Here is a 24,054-nt window from a genome sequence, read left to right on the forward strand (position 1 = left end):
TGTGATTTTTCTACTTTTGGCCTGTTACTATAGTGAATTACATTGATTTTCAGAAATTGAACCAGCCTTGTGTCCTTGGAATTAAACCCCACTTGGTTATGGTGTATAATTATTTTGTGTGTTGCTGAATTCTCTTTGCTAATATTTTGTTAAGGCATTTTGTGTTTATATTCTGTGGGATATTAGTCTTTAGCCTTCTTTGTTTGTGCTACCTTTGGTTTTGGTATCAGGGTAATATTTGCCTCACAAAATGAGTTTGGAAGTGCTCCTTCTTTCTCTTTTCTGGAAGACATTGTATAGAATTGGTGTAAGTTCTTTATGCATTTGGTAGAATTCTATATTGAAACCTTCTGGGTCTAGGTATTTCCTTTGGGGGAATTTTTAAATGACTAATTCAATTTCCTTTATAGCCATAGGGCTATTCAGATGATTTATTTCATGTTGAAAAGTTGTGATAGTTTGTGCTTTTCAAGGAACTGGTCCATTTCATCCAATTTGTCAAATGTATGTGTGTAATTTGTGGTATCTTCTTATTATCATTTTGATAACTATAGGCTCTGTTTTCCTCAACCTTTGGCAACGTGAGAGATGAAAAATGAGTCTTTTGGATTGAGTTTTCTTATTTTTTATATTATTTAGGTGGAGCATCTTTCTGTCTCTGTGCATATCCTTTGCTCTTTCCTTCCTTCCCTGTTTCTTTTTCATATTGATTTGTTAGTATTCTTTATAGATTATGAATGCTAAACCAATTTCTGTCACATATATTATATGCAGTCTTCCAAATTTACACTTTTTATCTTTTTTTTAGTTTTTTTTTTTTTTGCTCCACGTGCATGCTTTGAATTTTAATATAATTAAATCAATCAGTATTTTCCTTTAAGGCATGTGAGGTTTCACGCTGTGTCCATCAGTACTCAATCAATTTCAAGAGATAGAACCCAAATCAAACTAACTTAAACAAAAAAAAAAAGAAGAAGAAGAAGAAAGAAAAAGGAAAAAGAAAAGGAAGAAATAAAGAATGTTGGTTCATGCAGAAGTGGGTCATTCTGCATGGCTGCGTGAAGGGTCTCCACGATGCATCATTAGGACTCTGTCCCCTTCTCACTGTTCAGCTTTGTCTGCATGTATACGAGACATCATTTTCTCCACAGCAGAGACTGTGTAATGATACAAAGGACTGATGAGATTCTTGAGCTTACAGTCTAATGATTTAGAACCCCCAGATAAAAGACCCTTCAAGTCTGTATATCACACCCCGGGGAAGGACTCAGAACAACTCTGCTTGGGTTAGGTGCCCTCCTCCTTCTTTCCTGTGCCTTGAACCACTCCATAAAGATGAAGGATGTGCCGTGATTGGTCATTTGCCCAGTTCTGTGGCTAGTGAGTGGGTAGGGTACCTGTCAGAACCCAGTGCGGTGACAGCTCTCTAAAAGAATGATGGGTGGGTAGAAGCCAGAGGAGTTCTCTAACCATACTCAGAAAGACCTTCCACAGTAAGTAGATTAAACAATAGTTTGTTTTCTTCTAATGTGTATGGTTTCATTATGTGACCTATGAATTTTTTGCCCTTGTGAGAAAATGGGGGAGATAGAGACAGAAAGACAGGGGTAGGGATGGGAGAGAATATGGGGTGATGGAGAGACTCTTTGCTGGGTGTTTGTATACCTGAAAAGAAGATGACCTTGAAACATATTTGGTCTCCCATTTTAGTTTGATGACTTTGCCTTCTCTTTTCCTTCAATTTATTCTGTGTTAACCTGAATCCTGTAAGATTGGGATAGTGGGAAAGACAAGGGCTTCACCTTTCACAGGGCTTTTCATGGTGGGTGTTACAAATGTCTGATTTAATTTGGTTGAACCCAGTACCCATGCCTTTCAGGGGACATCTGGGTGTCCAGATATTATAGCAATGGGAGGAACAGAAGTGAACCTTACTACTTGAAAATGGAGACAAGGCTACACCTTGAATTCCTCCCTGAGCCCTTCTGGGTGTGCAGATGAGCCTCAGATAGGGAATAAAAGACAAAGGTGGACAGGAGCCTAGCCACCCCACCACCATCTTTGTGCACAAACTCATCACCTGTGGGGGTCAACCTGTATGGATGCCTGGAAGCAGACTTCTTTCCTAAAATATGTCCCCAGGTGTTCAGTGAAGGCTTCATTGTTTAATCTTTTTAACGTTAGAAGAATCTTTCAAAGATGACTCTCTTGTGCGGAAAGCATGTTATTTCAGATTGAACAATTCCTTTCGTTTCACCCCTGTTCCTTTTTCTTCACTTAACTAGCAGGAAAAAAATTTACGCATTTTAATTTTAAAAGCATGTGCAATATGATCCCATTTGTATGAAGTTATTTCATTGAATATGATCTGAACTACTGATCCTTGCATCTCTTTGTATGTCAACTGTCAAGAATGATTATTTCTAGATTGCATTGGGTTTTTAATTTTTGCTTTCATCTTTTAAAAATAATAAGTACTTATCATTTCTATAAAAGCAGTAGACCTATTCCTTTTAAAGGATAAAATCTATGATAAGAAGGATCCACTTTCTGCTACTTAGAGTTGGATATATTTTCCTCTGTATGTGAATAAATAAATACTGTCTGTTGGCGATCATTCATTGTAAATTTGTGGCAAAGTCTACCCAGAGCCTCAAAGGACCCCAGCCAGAAAGAGAGGAGTCAGTGTTACCGAAGCAAACTTGGGTGTGGTGCCCGTGTGTAGTAATGTCATTGACAACAGGTTGTGGTTTATTGTAGGACACCAAGCAAGAAGCTCAGGTAACTAGTGCTTAAAAAGCCCAAAATCCCCGAAGACTTTCAGGAAAAGGTTTTTAAAAACAGGGTGATGGAGGGGGGTTGTGAATAAATGATCAGTGAACATTCTTCTGATTTGTTGGTACTCAGCATCATCAAGCTTCTGTTTCCAATCAGTCTGGGGATCTATGTGCTGTAGGCTGCATACAGTTAGCTTCTTCCATCTGGCGGGCATTTCAGTATCTGCAAAAGAGCTCAAAGGACATGGCTCAGAATATTATCTATAGCCCTTGAGGAGGAACTAAAGGTCCTTGACTTTGTTTAATGGCTAAACTTTTATTATTTTGTCTTGCCTGACAGTTTTCCTTTCTTTCTGCATCTTCTCACTTCTCTAACTAAATTTACCCTTTGGAACTTTGGGAAGGCCTAGGAGGCTACAGTTTGTCTACAGATGAGATGCAGGGGGAGGACATGGGTGGAGGGAGTCTGTTCTAGGAAGGCCGCATAGGATCCTGGTTGGGTACATCAGGAGAGGAAACTGGAGGAGGAGAAAGAGAAGAGCCATAAACAAGGCAGACCTCCAGATTAGGGGTAGCCCATGGCTTGGGAGAGTAGGCCCCCATATTTCTGTGACTGGTCTCCATCACTTTTGCTGGGAATTGCTTTATCTTGGAGCACCTTGCATGTGCCTGGCGTTCAGCTTCTTTCATATCCTTCCCTGTGCCTAGATCAGCATCATGTATCCAGCATGTGCTCAATAAATGCGTCAGGGATGTGCAGTTCCCAGGGGATTCATCCTCCCTCCAGCTCACCTCTTTGTCTTTCAGGCTCACGGGCTTTCAGCTGCCAGCCACCATCGTCAGTGCGGCCACCACCCTCTCTCTGCGCCTCATCAGTGACTACGCGGTCAGCGCACAGGGATTCCACGCCAGCTACGAGGGTAGGTGTCCCGGCCTGGCCTGCAGGAGGCTGGGCTGTGAGGCTCGAATAGCCACCGGCAGGGTTGCGCAGTTCTCAGCTGCCGAGAAGGGCTCCTTCAGATTCAAAGCTTGTGCCTGCCCTAAGGAGGCTGCTTGCTAACCAGTAACTCAGTTACTTAAGTTGCTCCTGCCGTGTTTCTAGGAAGCTGAGACTTGAAATCAGACCTGAGCTGCAATCATTTATCTTCAGGGTCTGGTAACATCTGCTCTCTCCCCTTAACTGGGTTTTCTTGTGTTTCTGTTTTTTTAAATTCTGTTTTCTCTTGGGCTTCACTGTATTACCAAGTGCCTTGACTTGGTTTTGGAAATAAGGGAGATATAAACCCTAAGTAGAAGACATAAAAAAAGTAGCTTAAATTTTTTTTTTTTTGCTCACTATGGTGACTGCAAAGAGTCAGCTTTATATCATTCAGAGAAGAACAATCAATTTTTCCTTAATAGCAGAGATTAGGGTTTCTTGGTTTGAGTTATGCAAATAATTTCCGTTTCTCTCAGCCTGTTTAACTATAGTGTTAGCATTCAAATTAACACTAATATCCTTAGATTATACACTATTATTATTATTAACTTTATTATATTAGTTCAGAAGGTGGTACATCGAGATCGCTGTCATTTCCCTGGGAAATTTACATCTCATTAATAGGTAATTATGCTGCTCTTGGCTAAGACCCACACTGCTATTTTGTGTTGAGATCATTAATAGGCATATTTTAAGACTGTTAATGGTAATTAATAACAGTAAAGACATAACACCCTAGTAAAGCATGCCAGTTATGCGAAGGCTTTCTTCCTCTTGCCTCTAAGAACTTAACAAGTGATGCTTTCTTGAATGGAATTATAGGAATATAGAAATAGATACTACCTTTGTCTTGGCTAGGAACACACGACAGAAATACCTCCCTTGGCAAAATTCACCCCTGTTGGTATTGGGTGGAGGGGATACAGTTTGGTGCTTTAAGTGATTTAGGGCTCCTGAGAAGGAACCTGAGGCGGGGTATCAGTTATTTTTAACTAACAATACTAAGAAGGCTCCAGAGAAAGTTTCATATGCCTTTAACTGAGGGTTTCTGACATAACTCCAGATTGCTTTAACTGAGAGTTCCTGAAAAGACCTACCTGTCTTTAAAGTGAAGTCTCCTGGGATATCCCGATTTCTTTGAAACAAGCACTCGGTTCCTTCCCAAAGCAAGACTGTGATCTTGGTCATCCTGGTTGTGTCCTCAGCCTGATCCTTTGGCTGTTAACCCAAACTAAGTCTTTGTGAGTCTCAGTTATAACCTCTTGATGAAGAAAGTTCTCTTCAGAAGCTTCTTCCACAATCTTTCAACCATGGGGAGACGGGTTGTGCCTGGGGATGGTGCAGGGAATGAGTCATGGACACTAGAGCTGGTGGCTGCAGAGATCCCCGGAGGGGCTGACACACAGGGGGACCTGGTGCAGGGTGTCCTCCTTCAGCAACGTTTGTGGATATATGTCTGACGCCTGGACTTTCATGAGGTTTTAGGAAAAAAGTGTCCTGTTGATCCCTGACCATACTACCTGCTCTGGGAAACAAAGCCAAGTGCTTCTCCATCAGCCAGAGCAGAGCTGAAGGTACATTCCCAGAGCCCTTTAAAGTCAGAGGTTCTAGCCAGGAATTCATGGGAAGGTCTACAGGGGCATCAAAGGTGTGAAAACCCCTTATAATTAGATGTGGCCACATTCTGAAAATATAAGGGAATGTGCATTTTTTTCCCTTGAAAGTGTCCAGAAGAGGGATCAATAAACTATGGCCTACCTGGCTAAATCCAGCTTCTGGCTTGTCTTTGTAAATAAAGTTTTATTAGCACACAGCCAAGCCCTGTTGCTGTTGTTGTCTATGACTGTCTGTATGCACTACAGCTCCAAACTTGAGTTATTGCCACAAAGACCGCATGGCTTGCGAAATTGAAAATATTTACTCTCTGGCCCTTTACAGAGAATGTTTGATGACCCCTGGTCTAGAGCTGTGCTATCCTGTACAGTAGCTTTTAACCACATGCCACTTTCATATTTACATTAATAAAAATTTAATAAAATTTAAAATTCCCTTTCCCAGTTGCACCAGCCTCCTCCCGTGCGTGGCTTGGGGCTCCCATGCTGAGCAATCCGAGAACGCTTGTATCACTGCAGAGCGTGCTTCTCAATTTCCAGACAGGGCGAGCCGGACTTCCATCAGATTCACACAGGGTCTGTGATTCAATGAGATTACACTTTAAGATAAAGTAGAGACCAGCAGGTCCCCCCCTCCCACCTGCCTGGCCTGGCGGTAGCAGCCCAGACACATGGAGGATCAATGGTGCAGAAGGAAGGGCCTGCCCTATCTCAGCTGCATAATGGTGCTGTGTTACTGTGCTAAGTCACTTTAGTCATGTCCAACTCTTTGCGACCCCATGGACTGTAGCCTGCCAGGCCCCTCTATCCATGGGGATTCTCCAGGCAAGAATGCTGGAGTGGGTTGCCATGCCCTCCTCCAGGGGATCTTCTCAACCCCAGGATTGAACCCTTATCTCCTGTCACTCCTACATCGCAGGCATATTCTTTACCTCTGAGCCAGCAGGGAAGCCCTTACATAATGATACCAGGTCTCTAAGCATTGAGAAGACAAAGCTTCCAGGTGAGGGCTGGGCAGACCCTGGACAATGCAAACAGGTTGCTGTGGTTGACTGACTCTCTGCAGTCACCTGGGCAGGGTTTCCGCCAACTCCACGGTCCGTGTGGCTCTGTCTTTGTGCCTGGCAGAGTGACTCGCACGCAGGTGTCTGTGTTAACAGGAGAGGCAAGAGCAGGGAAGCCGAGGCTGTGACTTGATCTCACTGATCTGGCTCAGGACTGGACCACGGGGCAATTTGTGCGTCCGGGAGAGTGTGAGTTGCACTGACTTTTGAGATACCCAAAGTGGAGGGGTCAGGAGGGCAGGTGGCGGAAACCAGCAAGGGCAGCCACAGCTGTGGAAAAACCGCATGACATGTTACATCCACAGCGGCCAGGGGCCCACTCTATCACTGGACTTCTCAACAAGACATAAGATAACCCCATGTTTAGGGATTTGCTGATTAATACTAGCTGCTTGGCCCTGGAAGTGAGTAACTGGGTGACGCTGGGCAGGTTTTTAAATTCTCTGAGCCTCGTTGGAGGTAGAGGGTAATCCAGTGATCCAAAAGACATTGAAGATTTGGCTCTCTGGGGAAGAAGTGAGCCCTCCTTCCCACGCAGAGCCCACCTTAGTCATTTGTGCCAGACAACAGGCAGACAGACAGACTGGCTCTAGAGACCCCCTCACCTCCCCCACATCAGCCCAGGCTGCCCCCAGCCCAGGCAGCCTCCTCCCTTGCACTCTTTTGGACATTGCTGGCCCTTTCTAAATGCCATCAGGGCGCCACTCTGTAGCTCCCCTGGCTGACATGCCTGAAAGTCTGCTATCAAAAGCAGTCTCATCCTCCTCCACCCTCCCCGTTAGAGTGAAAAGTATAGATAAGGAACTGAACTGTTGCTAGGGATTTGGGAGAAAGGTGAAGTCAGGTGAAGGGTGTCAGCTCAGAGATGCTGCTGCTCCAAGGAAAAGATCAAAAAGGCCAGTCATCAAAGCCCGAGATGACAGGAGATGCTTGATTCGTAATCCCCAGGGGCAAGAGTGTGGGCTGTGGCCGTGGACAGGAGGGAAGGGGATCAACTTGTGTTAAACGCTGACTGTATGCCAGGCACTTTACATACATTATCTCATTTAATCCCCGAGACAGCCCCGTGGACAGACCTCACTATCTCCATCTTACAGATGTTGGAGCTGGGAATCAGGAGTTTTGTGTTCGCTTAAGGCTACTTGATGACCAGGAGTTTTAAAGTAACTTCTCTGGCTCTAAAGACTATGCTCATCTCCTACACTGTACTCCCCACAAAACTCCTGAAGGAAAGCAGAGATGGGTGACTCTCTCTCGTGGGCAAGTGGCTTGGAACTAAGTCAGAGGCAGGGTGGACTCAGGAAGCCTGCCTTGGATTCAGCTTCCTGCTGGCTGGCTTGTGTCATCTCAGAGTGGCAATAAGAGATATGCCCAGACTCAGCTAGAGTTTCAGATAAAATACAAGATGCCCAATTAATCTGTATTTTATATTATTCAATTTTTTTAAATTTTGAAAAATATTTTTTTAGCTTAAGTATATCCCAAGTATTTCATGGGACATACCTTTTTTTTTAATTGGAGGATAATTGCTTTACATTATTGTGTTAGTTTCTGCCACACATCAACATGAATCAGCCACAGGTATACATACTAATATGTCCCCTCCCTCTTGAACCTTCCTGCCACCTCCCATCCCATTCCACCCCTCTAAGCTGTCACAGAGCACCGGGTCGTGGAGCATACTTACACTAAAAAAGTTGCCTATTCTTTGTCTAAAATTCAAATTTAATAGAGTGTCCTGTATTTTTAAAAAATATTTATTTGGCTGCATCAGGCCTTAGTTGTGGGCTGTGGTATCTTTTGTTGTGGCGCTCGGGCTTAGGATCCCTGAGACATGTGGGATCCTAGTTTCCTGACTGGGGATTGACCCCACGTCCCTTTCACTGCAAAAGTGAAGTCGTGTGCGACTCTTTGCCATCCTGTGGACTGTAGCCCACCAGGCTCCTCCCTCCATGGGATTCTCCAGGCAAGAATACTGGAGGGGGTTGCCATTTCCTTCTCCAGGGGATCTTCCCAACCCAGGGATCGAAGCCGGGTCTCCCACATTGTGGGCAGACGCTTTACCCTCTGAGCCACCAGGGAAGCCCTTGAACTGCAAGGGGCATTCTTAAGCCCTGGACCACCAGGGAAGTCCCCAGGGTCCTGTGTTTTTATCTGCCCTCTGGTAGTCTCATCCGCAGCACCGATCCCTAGGAGTTCTAACCACACTCATCTCCTCCTCCCCGTCCTCTTCCTACCCAGACCTGCCCACGTCCCCCTCTGCCCAGCGCGGGCTGCCCACTTACTGCAGAGGATGTAGCTTCCCTTCCTCCCTTCTTGTGAGTGTTCTTTTGACAGCTCTCTGCACCTCCACACGTGTGCGCACAGATGCGGATCTGTGTGCACTTGGGGTTACACTGTGTATGTAGTTCTGTAGTCTGGTTAATGAGACTGACACATTTCTGTGTTAATAAAATAGCCCTGCTTTGTTCTTCCTAATGAATAGCAGTGAAGGAGCCATTGTGGTTTGCCTATACCCCAGTTATTTAACCAGTCATCTTCTGGGGACATTTAAGGGAAGAACATCCTTGTACATACAACTTAAAGCCTCATCCAATTATCTTAGGATGAATTCTTCAAACTGCAATTGCTGGGTCAAAGAGTGTGTCGATCTTCCATTTTAATACATAATCCCATGGTATCTGTAGGAAGATCTTACCGGGGTGTAAGAGGGCCCAGCCCTGCTTTTTAGCTATGTTGCATGTTGGGGAGTTTTAAGTTAGTTTCATTGATTAAAATAGGTGTGATGAGATCACATTTGTGGTTAAAATTTGCATCTCTCTGATGATAGGGAAGGTTGAGCATCTGTCATCACTTTCTGGCCTTTTGTAGATCATTTTGTAAATTGCCTGTCCCTGTCTTTGCCTACTTTTCTTTTCAGGTGTTAGTATTTTTTTTCTTATCCTTTTTGTAAGTGGTTTTGCATGTTAAGGCTATGAGTTTTATGAGTTTCCTTTTGATGTGCAGCAGTTTTAATTTTTATGTCACCAATTTTTAAATTTTTAATTTCTCTTTGATAATCTACCTTTGGTGTTATGCTTAGAAAGGCCTTTTCCATGCCAAGATCAGCTAAATCGTCATTTAGATATTCCTCTGATTCTTTCAGCATTTTATTTTTCCATTTTACTTCTAAATCCCTCTGGAATTCAGCTGTGTTTGTCTTGGTTTCAGTGACTCTGACTCTGATTCTCCAATGTTCTCTGTGTCCTTCTGTCTGTCTTTCAATGCGTAGAAGCCTCTTACTTCCCTGATGTGCCTCCCTCCTCCCCAACCCCCAGGGTGTCTCTCCCTGACACTTCTAGTCTTATTGCCCTTTAGACATTGTTTCTCCCAACTGAGCCTGTGGGCTTCACACCTTTTCCACGTATGACTCTCAGAGATGTAGGGGATTGCTTCTGTCTCTCACAGGCTGATCAACAGACAAACAAGAATTATAAGCAGATCAGAAATGTCACTGAGAGTCTCTGCAGGTTTTGATGCTTAATCCTGGTGGCACCTTTTCCTTTTTAGCAGCATCATTCTTAAGCAGTCACCCTGACACTTTGGTGCAAGACAGCCCATCTCTGACCGCTGGTTCTCAGTCTATTAGATCAATTTAATCATCTACATCTAAAAACAGGTATTTCTGTTTTGTTAGATCTAACTATCATCTTGGGTTCTCCCTCTCAAAAATACAAGAAGCTTCCTTAAAAATCAAAATCACTTATTATCCTCACATGGAATCTAGGAAGAAGAGGAACAGTTATTTTTTCAAATCCCCTGGTTGCCGTAAGGGAGAGGCTGCAGAATACAGTGATGAAGACTTCAGGTTCTGAGTTCCAACGTTATCTGGAATCAAACCCCATCTCTGCCACTCACTTGCTGTGTGACCTTGGGCAAGTTATGTCATTTCTCTGAGCTCATTGCCTCTGTAACAGCAGAGTAAAGATATTAACTTCATAAAGTTGTGAAGATTAGAAAGAAAATACACAAATCACATAATGTGCTCAGCATGGGGACTGGCAGATTGTCAGTGTTTGATAAATATCAGCTAATGAGTGAAGCCACCCTCCCCCTAACCTCACTGGACTGAGATTATTTCAGGAGATGCTCAGTCTATAGGTCACAGTCCCAGCCCCACCCCTGTGCCCTGACCCTGTGTTTGCATAAAATCCTCAACCCAGTTTTCATGGTGTGTCTGGGCTGAGGAACAGACCTTGGCTTCCGTGGGGAGGAGCAGAGGCGTCTCCATATCCGTGAGCTCCAGCACTGCTGGAGAAACTGCCCACCTCACGGGGATAAGGGTGTGGGCCCTGTCCCCTGGTGGACTGGAGCTCATAGGGCCAATGCCAGGAACTTAGTCTTGTCATGGCCTCTTCTCTTGGTGTCAGAGATGTTGGCTTTAGGGCTCATGACGCTAATGACACATCCAGCAGATCTGAGACTTTGGGGATCATGGACCTGAAAGTTGTGACTGTCTCTGGACACACACAAACACAAAACACTTTCCTGTATATTTTTGATATAATTCAGTTGCCCTAAAGCCCATCTGTGAACCACTGGTTCACCTGAAAAACAGCCCAGAGAGGCTGACATACACATAAAGTGGATGGTGGAGGTTCATTGAGCTGATATATATTGAGTGCTACTGTGTGCGATGCCCAGGGTTTCAGCTAAGCACCATCCTCACTGTCATGATTTATCCCTGCCACCCCTACCCACCCACCCGCACAAAAGGAAGAGAACAGGAGGAGCTCAATTTAGTGCCGCTTTTGGTGAGTTTTGCTGCCAGTGCAAGCCTGTTATATCACCTCTGCCTGCAGTTCAGGCAGATTCTTTGCCATTTGAGTCACCAAGGAAGGCCCATGAGGACCACAGCGTCATGGAACAGGGTCAGATAGACACATCCATGAGGGACAGATAGAGATGGAGCTCCCTGTTGTTGCTCTACCAAGAGAGGCAGGTTGAGACAGTGTGCTTTCCTGGCTTTCGGAGGGGGAGTGGGGTGGAGGTGATCATGTCACTTTGCACGCCAGGAAATTGAGGTCCAGAAAAAAGGACCCTTCCTGGTTTTATACACTCCTGTAATTAGACCTGCTGATTCCCCTCTCCTGGCCTTTCTGACAATTTCCTCATTTTGAAAGAGTTCCCCAATTTGGGCGCATTCTGCAGACATCTCAAAATTGGGCTAATGGAAGCTATTTGACCATATACATACATACACTGAATATGCAATTTGTACCATTCAGGCCATCCAGGCCAGAACGGCAAGGCTAGCAAGGACTCCTCTTGGCTGGGGTGATGTGGTGAATATCCATTTCCTCTGCCCAGGAGGGGATGGTATGTGTGCTTCCTGAGTGAACCTGCTCCATTTCTGAGGGCTCTGCCTTGGGAGTTGGAGAACATTCCTTTTAATCAATACAGTGGAGTAGCAAATTAATACACAGAGATGTGACATTTGAGACAAATTGGGCAGCACTTCTCCGTAAGTAGGAAGTCAGGATGAATTTCATATCACATCCTCAATAATCCCACAAATAGTTCATCATGCATAGTGATATTTTCCCCCTTTGGGGACGGATATTAACATAGCTTGAAGATGACATCAAACCAGATTCTACTGCCCGACCCTTCTTGTGTCAAGGTGTCAGAAGACAGGGTGATGAAGAAGGTGCGTTTTCAGGTGGCCAGATGACTTGCAGGTAACATGTGCATCCACTCTACTTCTCTGGCCCTGTCCATTCATTCATTCTTTCAACAAAGATTGACTATACACTTGCTCTATGCCAGGTTCTAAGGTAGACTTTGAGGACTATGAGTGAGTAATAAGTGGTCCTCATCTTCAAGGAGCTCTGAGACCTACAGTGAGTAAGAGCAGAGGAAGGGAATCCAGGAAGAGGTAGCTTCAACCCTGACCAGCTCTGACACCTGTGCATCTCCCAACCGCCCCGAGCTGATTTCTTGCAAAAGAGAAATTGCAGTGTCCACTTCAATGATTTGTAATGGGGGCCAAAGAAGTTGTAAGTCAACTAGAAAAAAACAAATATTATATATTAATGTATAAATGTGGAATCTAGAAAAATGGTAGAGATGAACTTGTCTGCAAGGCAGACATAGAGATACAGTTGTAGAGATCAAACATATGGACACTAAGGGGAGAAATAAAGGGTGGAATGAATTCGGAGACTAGGATCGATACATACATATATGTGTGTATGTATGTATAGATATATACATGTATGTGTATGTATGTATGTAGACACCGATATGCATGTGCATGTGCTCAATCACTCAGTAACGTTCAACTCTCTGTGACCCCATGGACTGTAGCCCACCAGGCTCCTCTGTCTATGAAATTTTCCCAGCCAAGAACACTGGAGTGGGTTTGCCATTTTCTACTCCAGAGGGCCTTCCTGAGCCAAGGATCGAACCTGCGTCTCCTGCATCTCCTGCATTGGCAGGTGGATTCTTTACCATTGAGTCATCTGGAAAGCTCATATACTAATATATATACATATAACTATATAATAAATAACTAACTAATAAATAACAATAAATAACTAATGAGAACCTGATGTATAGTACAGGGAACTCTACTTAATGCTCTGTAGTGACCTAAATGGTAAGGAAATACCAAAAAGAGGGGCTGTGTGTATACATACAGCTGATTCACTTTGCTATACGGCAGAAACTAACGCAACATTGTAAAGCAACTATACCCCGGGAGAACGAAAGGTTAATGGCTGGAAAGTGTCCAGCACAGTCTCTAGTCAGGAAACATACATTCCTTAACCAAGTGGAGAACACTGCTCTCATGCCTGATTGGCTGTTAGGATATCAAGTCTGAGTCCTGCTGTGTCCCTGTTGTGTGACCTTGGACAAGGCTCTGAGCCTCTCGGCTCCCTCCTATGGGACACGGGATCACTCTCTCTTCCTTTCAAGGAGGGAGTGAGCATTTGTGGTAAGGTACCTAGCATGGCATTTGGCACATAGTAGGTGCTACATCAAAGGAAGCTCTTATAATAGGGCCTGATGTGCTTTGTAGGGATGAAAAAAAATTATTTCCTGTGACAACATCTTTTGTCAAGCTTTGTGGATCTCTAAGAGCAAGGAATGTCTCCTGTTTTTTTTTTTTTTTTTCATTTCTTCTGTCACTGCAAAGCCTTAGTCTGGGGCTTGGCACACAGTAGGGATGCTGCAATATTAGCCACTGCTTGCCTGTCCTAACCTGAGTTTCTGCTAGTCCAAATCGGGCTTTTGTGCAAACTAGCACAACTGGCCACCCTGAGGGGTCATGTGAGCATACGGCTTAGTGGATGGACTAGAGGCTGAGTTTTAGTTCTCACCACCCCTCTGCCTGGGCACCCTTTGGCAGTACTCAACCTGAGTAGCTGTACATGGCGCCCTTGCTCCAAGGCCCTCCTCTTAGGAGTCTACAGTCACCTGCTGTCCAACAGCAGATTCAGAGTCATTAGAGGCAGGGTGCAAGGATCTCAGGGAGCTTTCACTTAAAACCTTCTAATTACTTCCTAGATGGAGTGCAAACTCCTTACCTGGCCATCAAAACCTGGCATCAGCCCCGCCTCCACCCCCTTCCTCCTCCAGCCACACTAGCTTTGCTGGTCTTCAGATACACCATGCCCTGTCTCCGCACTCATCCTTCAGACATGCGGAGTCCCTCAACTAAACCTTCCTCGCCCACCCAGCCACTCTTCTCTGCCTCTTTGTTTCCTTCCAGTCTGTTTAAACCAAATCCAGAGACTGCCCCTGCTGCCCAATACTCCCTTACTTTCCTTCTGGGCTCCCAGGCGTCTCCTCCAATCACCAGCGTCCTTGTGTATTTCCTGTTCTGTGTGTGCCTTCTCCCCTCTGGTGTATGTTCCTTGATAGTGGAGAGAACTGAGACAAAACCTCAGGGTCTAGAGGAAATATCCACTCTTGGCTCAGCCAGTTAGTAGCTAGTGTGGAACTTTGAGCAGGTCACTTAACCTCCTCTGACCTCCACTGTCACAGGGACAATAATAATAGTAATCCCTACTCTGTTGGATCATTGCTGGGAACAAATGAGACAGCACATGTTGAGGGTTCCTAACAGTGCCTGGTGTGGGATAAACACTGAGAAGGCAGACGTGTGGGCTCTTATGATCACTGTTCACAGCTGCACCTAGCCCAGGATCTGACGTCTGCTCAGTAAACAGTGATAGAATAAATGAGTGGATAGGGGTCTTTTCACCCAATGTAACAGAAAGAGATTTGCTTAAGATACCCTGGACTGTCAGGAAGATCCCCTGAAGTAGGAAATGACAACCCACTCCAGTGTTCTTGCCTGGAAAATTCCATGGACAGAGGAGCCTGGCAGGCTACAGTCCACACGATCGCAAAGAGTTGAACACAACTGAACATGCACACCATCCATCCATCCACCTGGGACTATGTCCCATTGAATTCAAGATGTCTTCAGTAAAAGATTCAGTTTTGTTGTATGTACCATTCAGAAAGAAAAAAAAAAATGCTCCTGACTGAAGTATGACATGCCATCGATTTTAAGATACATCCTAATTTCAAAAATATTAAAATATGGAAAATTGTGCTGCCTAGAACTGATGAAGTATGATAACTGCTTAATTGCTTTTGACCACCCTTCACCCCGTTTGGGGTTGACTCATCACTCTGAGCTCTTCTTCGACCCAGAGCTCTCCGACCATCAGGGCTCCTCCTTTTCAGCATTCAGGTAATGGCTCTCGCTGGACATGTGATCACCTCTTAATTCATTCTCTCGGCTCCAAGTCTCATTACTTCTCAATTTTCTGCATTGAACTCTATTTAACACCTATTAGCACAGGTCTTGAGCTGATAAATGACCTTCTTGTGGGAGGCAGTGGGATGCCCCCATCTTGATCCTGTTTTTCATAGCTGTGCTGAAAACAGGGGAACCCACAAAACCCAAACATGGGTCCCTCAGGACCACTGCCAGCCCTTTCCGTAATGACTCCCAAGGCACCAGGAATACCACTGGATGGGGACCTGAACGTGATTGCTCCCTCTTGGATGGGAGATGGGAGTGTCAGCCTTCAGCTGCTCCTCTGGCCGTGACTGTAGCTGGATATACTCACCTGTCTCTTTCCTGTGGACTTGGGTCAGGTGACCCTATCAGAGCTTCCTCCACTGACCTCTGTCCTGGAGGTCAGGGGACACATGTCCTTCTACTGTCTCTTTCTTGTGGGAACCTATCTCCCACTCGTGAGTCAGTCATCAGGGAGTGAACACTTCTAAATAGAAGTATCAGGATTGAATATTCCCATCCTGTGTCTTTCTATTAATTGATAATTTGGGTGTGATTAACCACTGATTTGACTTATTCTTTCCAGCCTTACCCTTCATTAGTGTGGATAATTGAGGTTTGGACCCATTGCTATTTCACTGAGCAGCAAGAGAGAAAAGCACTTAGGGCATTGGTGGGGGCTCTGATCTGGAGATTTGGTGGTGGACAGATGACCTCTCTCCTTCCCGTTTTCACCCTGTGGAGTGATGGGTATTGCTTCCTTATACATGCTCTGGATCTCTGAGCCCAGGGCCAGCCTCTGAGATGAAGAAAACGAAGGGACCAGCTCTTGAGCGCCCTCTACATGACAGGTCCAGATATGCAGTGGGAGCCTTGAAGACATTGCTGCACCACTGGCAAGCAAAGCCTTAGGGATTCCCACTGTATACAGAGGGAAGAAGGTCCAGAGAGGTTAGTTACCTTGCCTGAGGTTATACCTAAGGGTCATGCTGTATTGAAGGCGGGAGGAGAAGGTGACGACAGAGGATGAGATGGTTGGATGGCATCACCGATGCGATGGACATGACTTTGAGTAGGCTCTGGGAGTTGGTGATGGACAGGGAACCCTGGCGTGCTGCAGTCCATGGGGTCAAAAAGAGTCGGACATGACTGAGCGACTGAACTGAACTGGACTGAAAGGTCATGCACTGAGCTGAACTGAAAGGTCATGCACAGTTTGAGAATCGGTTTGTTTCCAAAGCCCACCTCTTTCTACTTGATGCTGCCTCCCCAGATAAGCCCCATATACAGCAAGGGTCCCCGACCCCCTGTTGGGAACCAGGCTGCACAGCAGGAGGTAAGAAGCTTCATCTGTATTTACAGCTGATCCCCATCACCTGGATTACCATCTGAGCTCTGCCTCCTGCTAGATCGGCAGCAGAATTAGATTCTCATAGGAACTCAAGCCCTAACCCCAAAGTCAAGGTGGAATATCCTGAGACCCTGGTGGCTCAGATGGTAAAGAATCCACCTGCAATGTGGGAGACCTGGGTTCAATCCCTGGGTAGGATAGAATGGCTGGAGAATAGAATGGCTATCCATTCTTGCCTGGAGAATCCCCATGGATAGAGGAGCCTGACAGGCTACAGTCCATGGTGTCGCAGAGTCGGACACAACTGAGCAACCAAACCCAGCACAAATGTAATTGCTTGAGTCATCTCAAAACCATCCCTTCCTCCCTGGTCCATGAAGCAGGTCCCTGGAGCCAAACAGGTTGGGGACCGCTGCCATATAGTTCTCTGAGTCTGTCCCATCCATGTCTCCTGACCCCAGAGAAAGGAGGGGCCACAGAGAGGCAGGGGTGGGGAGGGGGCTAGCCCATGACACTGAAGCACCTCCAGGGCTGACTGTCCTCAGCTGGGCCTTGCTGAGGCTCCTGCTGCTACCAAGGGACCCTGTCCTGTGGGTGATGGCTTCACCTCCATGCTCTTCACCTCCCTTCCAGCTCTTCACGTCCTGCCCCTCCCACAAGGCCTGTATCCAGCCCCAGATTAGGAGTGATGCAGATCAGACTTGATCATGTGTTAAATTACCAGGAGTTGGCCTTGTGATGTGAAGGGGTGCAGAGGAATGGGCAAGCCAAGCACTTTCCAGCCTCCATACATCCTGTTTCCTTTGCCTGTCCTGCTCCACTCCAGTGGCCCCCGTGGCTCTCTCTGTCCTCCTGTTCAGTTCTCTGGGCAAACATCCCGTATCAAAGAGGCCTTTCCTGATGACACTATATAACACAGCTGCCCCCACTCCATCCCTCCCTGTCACCCGCGCCTGGACATATGATACAGTTATCTATTTGCTTACTGTCTGTCTCTGCTACCAGAATGTGAGTTTCCTGGGGTCAGGGCCTTTGTCTCTTCTGCATTGCCATTGCTGTTCTTTGATGAATCTTCAGTGCCTAGAACAGGTTCTGATGCATGCTTAATAAATATTTGGCGAATGAATGAAATCAAAGGCGAGAAGAAAGAAAGAGTGTGTGTGCTTGATTTCCTGCAAGAAATCCTAAGGAGTGGAAATGTATTAATAAAGGATGAGAAGCTAGGGCAGCAGCTGGATGTGGGTCAGGGGTCAGTTCATGCAGGACCTGGGAGGTGCCGGAAGGAGTTTGGGCCTAATTCACAGAGACAGCCAGCCCTTCACCAAAGTGTTTTCTATTTTTGGCTGTGCTGGGTCTTCAATGTTGCATGAAGGCTTTCAGGGGTTACTCTTTGTTGCAAGACGTGGGCTTCTCACTGTGGTGGCCTCTCTTGTGGAACATGGGCTCTCGACGGCGGGGGCTCAGTAGTTGTCCTGAGGCATATGGAATCTTCCTGGACTATGGATCAAACCCATGTCCCCTGAGCTGGCAGGCAAATTCTTAACCACTGGACCACCAGGGAAGTCCCTACCAAAGAGTTTTAGGCAGGGAGGTGATGTCGTGACACATCTGCTTTAGAGATGGTGAGGAGGGCAGGGGCCGACTATAGGCGAGGAAGCCAGTCACAGGCGGGGAACTTTGTCCAGCACAGAACATGCCTGGACCTTGGTCAGCCCCGGAGAGGCTACCAGGACAAAGAGGGAGCCAACTGGGCTCACATCACACTGCCCACATTGCCTGTGGATAGGCGTCTAAGCTGGCTGGAACAGAAGGGCTGTCCCACAGATGGAGCAGTTTGGCTTCTCCATTATCTTAAGCAAAAACACTCATATTCTTGTCTGTTCTATAGACATTCATGATGTGCGTGTAGCTCATTGAACAAGCTCACCTTAAGAGTCCCAGTAAACAGGTGAATGTGCAGGGGTGGGGGTTTCTAGTGATAAGTGATGTGGATGAAGCCCTTGAGATCACACTTGGAAATTTGGCAGAGGATTCCAAGCAAGTGCATTGGACAATGAGGATTGTAAGGATGACAATGAAAGCTAACATTGCTTCAGCTCTTACCAGGTGCCAGACACTCTTATAAGTGCCTTACATTTTAGCATTTAATCCTTACAACAATCCTATGAGGTAGGCACCATTATTATCCCCATTTTGCTGAGGCACAGAGAAGTTAAGTAACTTGCTTGAGGTCACACAGCTGCTTAAGAGGTAGAATGTGGGCTTGACCCCAGGCATTCTGACATCAGCCTACTTTTTGTAGGCTGAATAAGATAGTTTCACACAGCTGAGATTATTGAATCAAAGTAAAATATTCCATTACTGTAGAGAGCAGTGTCAAGGTTTATACTTTAGTGTGTGTGTGTGTGTGTGTGTTTGTGTGTGTGTGTTCATTCATGTCCAACTTTTTGCAACCCCATGGGCTGTACCCGCCAGGCTCCTCTGTCCATGGGATTTTCCAGGCAAGAATACTGGAGTGGGTTGCCATTTCCTTCTCCAGGGGATCTTCCCAACCTTGGGATCGAACCCGTGTCTCCTGCAGCCCCTACATTCGCAGATGGGTTCTTTACCACTAAGCCACCTGGGAAGCCCTTGTACTTTAGAGAACCTAACAAAAAGAAAATGATGCCCTAATTTGACTATATTCAAATGTTAAAAGTTCTGTACAATAAGAAGTGTGTCTATATATATGTATAAATAGGGACTTCCCTGGTGGTCCAAGTGGTTAAGAATATACCTGTCAATGAAGGAGACCCAGGTTTGATCCCTGGTCTTGAAAGACTCCACGCGCCACCAAGTAACTAAGCCTGCATGCCGCAAACTGAGCCCAAGCTCTGCAACACGAGAAGTCACCGCAGTGAGAGACCCGGGCCCACAGCCAGACCGAGGCCCACCCTCAAAAGCAGAGAGAGCCTGTATGCGGCAACGGTACCCAGTGCAGCCAAAAGAAAACCAAACAATGGGAAGAAGCACAGTTGACTGTTGAATAATATTATGCCAGCTATGGCAGGAAAGGTTAATCTCGATACTATGTAACCAGCCTGTCCAAAGTGGTAAGATATGTGGGGTTCATCTCAGAGGAAGTCGAGTCAGCAACTAAATACACAGGAAAGTGATTTGGTCTTGTTGGTAATGAAAGTCATGTCACACATGTTAAAACAATGAAACACCTTGAAGAAAGTGGAAGTGAAAAAGTCGCTCAGTCATGTCCCACTCTTTGCAACCCCATGGACTATGCTGTCCATGGAATTCTCCAGGCCAGAATACTGGAGTGGGTAGCCTTTCCCTTCTCTGGGGGAGCTTCCCAACCCAGGGATTGAACCCGGGTCTCCCACGTTGTAGGCAGATTATTTACCAGCTGAGCCACCAAGGAAGCCCTTATCCCTAGTCAATTAGCTCAAAAAGCCTTGCGAGGACATGATGCGGTGCTGGGGTGTTTGCAGAGAAGCAGGCATGCTCACACATTGCTGGTGGCAATAGAAATGAGTCCTCTGGGGATCCAACTTGACAACATGTGTCAAGAGTCATAAAGTACTCATGTCGTTTGACCCAGTAATTCTCCTCCTGGGATCATATCCTACAGAAATAATTCAGCAGAAGAAGAAAGTTATATGCATGAAAGTGTTGATTTCGGCATTATTTATAATGATGAAAAATTGGAAACTGTAAAAACGTCCAACAATAAGGGAACGACTAGGAAAATTATGGTATATCTACCTAATGGATTTATGCAGCCATTTACAATTATAATAGCATTATTTAGTAATCTAAAAAGATGTTTATGATATTATTTTTCAGTGAAAAAAGCAGAATGCAAAAATGTTTCCCCATATTTATGACAACCATGGAAACTAGGTCTTATGTGGACAGGGACTAGATGGAAGTTAAAAAGGAAAGAATTGATATGGGAGGGCAGTGAGATTGTGGGTGAGTTTTTTTAAAAGTCACCTCTTGTGGCTGCTCTAGTGTGATTGTGTGATAAAGAACAAATAGGAGAAAATCCAAAATCAAAGAGTAAACCAGAATCAACAGCAGTGAAGTCCTGGTTTATGTGAAAACGATATAGAGGTTTCAGCTGGCTGTGAATGAGGTGAGCCAAATATCACATGGCTGGATGGATAGAGATATAGACTCCCCACATAATAAAGCAGTGATCAGGATGAGGTGTTTATGAGGTTCTGGGACTGTAAGTCCCATAATACCCAGCACACAGTAGGTGTTTTAGAGGAATGAATGAGAGAGGAGTAGTGATGATCCCACAAAGAACGATTAAAGAGATGGCCTGGTTGTGACTTGAGAACTAGCCACAGAAAAGACATTTTTTTTTTCTGGATTGCTCCAAAGAGCCAAGTGATGCCCAATGCATAGATGTTAGAGATAAGTGAATTTCAGCCAAGAATCAAGAAGAAATTTTACATAGCCTTAATTATCATAATCTCGATTAGGCTGCCTTGTGAGGGAATGAGTTCCCCATCTCTGGAGGTAATCAAACAAGGGTTTGCTTTATCAAGATCTGCCAGAGGTGCTATTAGCATACTTCTCAAAGTAGAATGTGCTTTAGATTTCATCTTAATATCCCATCAGTGGTAAGATACACTATTATTTTATGTAGCACTGATAAAGAAAAAATACATTTACACCTGTGCATTCACATACACAAGGGGGGCAGAGTGAGTCAAATGCAAATGGGTGTTTTTAAAAAACGGGAACTTCAGAGACAGGTCCTGCTGGTGGCCTACACATTAGCTAGCTTCAGCCCCTGGTCCCTAGATGTGTGCACACATGTTCTTTTCCTAATGGGGATTTTTTGGTGTGAGCAGCTTGGTTGAATTGGATAGTGTGTTTCCCTAGATGCCTTCTAAAACTCTTGGCAAATCTAAGAGTCGCTAATTCAATGGCTCTGTGGTTCTGTAACTCACTACTTTAAATCAGCAATTCACCATCTAATAATTCAATCGACTTTGATTCCAAAGCATTTTCTAATCTCTGGTATTGGCCTGGGCCCTGCCAATCAAGTCCCATTGACTCTGAGACGGCAGTGATACAGGCACATGCCCAGCACCCGCATCCCACAACCCTCTCCTGACCCACATTCCAGCACCTGTGGGAGCTTGGCAGCCCTGTGTGATCTCAGAGGCTGCGAAGGGCTTGAGAAGGCAAGGCAGGGCGACCTCACCTGGGCCATCAGCCTTCCTCGGGTACAGGCAGACCTGGACCTGGTGCCTTTCGCTTTGCCAGTTTCCCACCCTCTTCTGGGGACAGAGGAGCAGAGAAAACTGCCAGGACAGGAGAATGAGCTTGCGTTTTGGAACCAGATAGTTCTTGGGTCAGTCTGCCATGCACCGGGTGTCATCTAGGGAATGCTTTATAATATCTCAGAGCCTCAGTGTTCTCATCTGTAAAATGAAGTGAATATGTGAGCACAGTGAGATAATGCCTGTGCCTATCCATAGCTAAGCTCAAATGGAGTTAAGTTTCCTCCTCCTCCAAGGTCCTTTCTTGCTCTGGGACCACATGACCACATGTGAGTCTTCTAAGGCTTCCTTGTCCATCTACATGGAGGATGAGATGTGGGACGATTCAGTTCCTGCCTTGGGAGATATGTCTGGGAGGCTTTGGTTGCAGCAGCTCCACCCTTCGAGAGCCAGAGAGAGCATTCTCTTTTCTATGCAGCGCACTCAGCTGTCTTGGAGATCAGCACAGACTCTGCTGTGAGGCAGCATGTGAACTGTTTGGCTTCTGCCTGAGGTTTCTTGGGACACAGAGTAGATTTCTTGGTTTCTCACTATCTAGTCAAGCACAAACAGAAGAAAGTGTCCCAAGTGGTGTAAAGTTATAGAAAACCTAGCTTTTTGGTTCATTCATCCATCCAACCGTAGTTCAGCTCAGTTCAGTCGCTCAGTCGTGTCCAACTCTTTGCGACCCCATGGACTGCAGCTTGCTAGGCCTCCCTGTCCATTACCAACTCCCAGAGTTTACCCAAACTCATGTCCATTGAGTCGGTGATGCCATCCAACCATCTCATCCTCTGTCATCCCCTCCTCCTCCTGCCTTCAATCTTTCCCAGTGTCAGGGTCTTTTCAAATGAGTCAGCTCTTCACATCAGGTGGCCAAAGTATTGGAGTTTTAGCTTCAACATCAGTCCTTCCACTGAATATTCAGGACTGATTTCCTTTAGGATGGACTGGTTGAATCTCCTTGCAGTCCAAGGGACTCTCAAGAGTCTTCTCCAACACCACAGTTCAAAAGCATCAATTCTTCGGCACTCAGCTTTCTTTATAGTCCAACTCTCACATCCATACATGACTACTGGAAAAACCATAGCCTTGACTAGATGGACCTTTGTTGGCAAAGTAATGTCTCTGCTTTTTAATATGCTGTCTAGGTTGGTCATAACTTTCCTTCCAAGGAGCAAGCATCTTTTAATTTCATGGCTGCAATCACCATCTGCAGTGATTTTGGAGCCCAAAAAAATATGAAGTCTGCCATTGTTTCCCCATCTATTTATCATGAAGTGATAGGACCAGATGCCATGATCTTAATTTTCTGAATGTTGAGCTTTAAGCCAACTTTTTCACTCTCCTCTTTCACTTTCATCAAGAGGCTCTTTAGTTCTTCACTTTCTGCCATAAGGGTGGTGTCATCTGCATATCTGAGATTATTGATATTTCTCCCAGCAATCTTGATTCCAGTATGTGCTTCATCCAGCCCAGAGTTTCTCATGATGTACTCTTCATATAAGTTAAATAAGCAGGGTGGCAATATACAGCCTTAATGTACTCCTTTCCTGATTTGGAACCAGTCTGTTGTTCCTTGTCCAGTTCTAACCATTGCTTCCTGACCTGCATACAGATTTCTCAAGAGGCAGATCAGGTGGTCTGGTATTCCCATCTCTTTCAGAAATTTCCATGGTTTATTGTGATCCACACGGTCAAAGGCTTTGACATAGTCAATAAAGCAGAAATAGATGTTTTTCTGGAATTCTCTTGCTGTTTCGATGATCCAGTGGCTGTTGGCAATTTGATCTCTGGTTCCTCTGCCTTTTCTAAAACCAACTTGAACATCTGGAAGTTCACGGTTCACGTATTGCTGAAGCCTGGCTTGGAAAATTTTGAGCATTACTTTACTAGCGTGTGAGACAAGTGCAATTGTGCAGTATTTTGAGCATTCTTTGGCATTGCCTTTCTTAGGGATTGGAATGAAAACTGATCTTTTCCAGTCCTGTGGCCACTGCTGAGTTTTCCAAATTTGCTGGCATATTGACTGCAGCACTTTCACAGCATCATATTTCAGGATTTGAAATAGCTCAACTGGAATTCCATCACCTCCACTAGCTTTGTTTGTAGTGATGCTTCCTAAGGCCCACTTGACTTCGCATTCCAGGATGTCTGGTTCTAGGTGAGTGATCACACCTTCGTGATTATCTGGGTT

General features: G+C 45.3%; 1 protein-coding gene across 1 annotated transcript in view; it reads left to right on the forward strand.

Annotated features, from left to right (window-relative positions):
• The window catches only part of CSMD2 (CUB and Sushi multiple domains 2), a 676,035-nt gene that overhangs the window by 123,118 nt on the left and 528,863 nt on the right, over positions 1–24,054 (forward strand). Inside the window, 1 exon segment of the mRNA XM_061120111.1 lies at positions 3,585–3,697. Coding sequence (XP_060976094.1) covers positions 3,585–3,697 — 113 coding nt within the window.

Source organism: Dama dama, chromosome 20, assembly GCF_033118175.1.
Source record: "Dama dama isolate Ldn47 chromosome 20, ASM3311817v1, whole genome shotgun sequence".
Classification (NCBI taxonomy): Eukaryota; Metazoa; Chordata; class Mammalia; order Artiodactyla; family Cervidae; genus Dama; species Dama dama.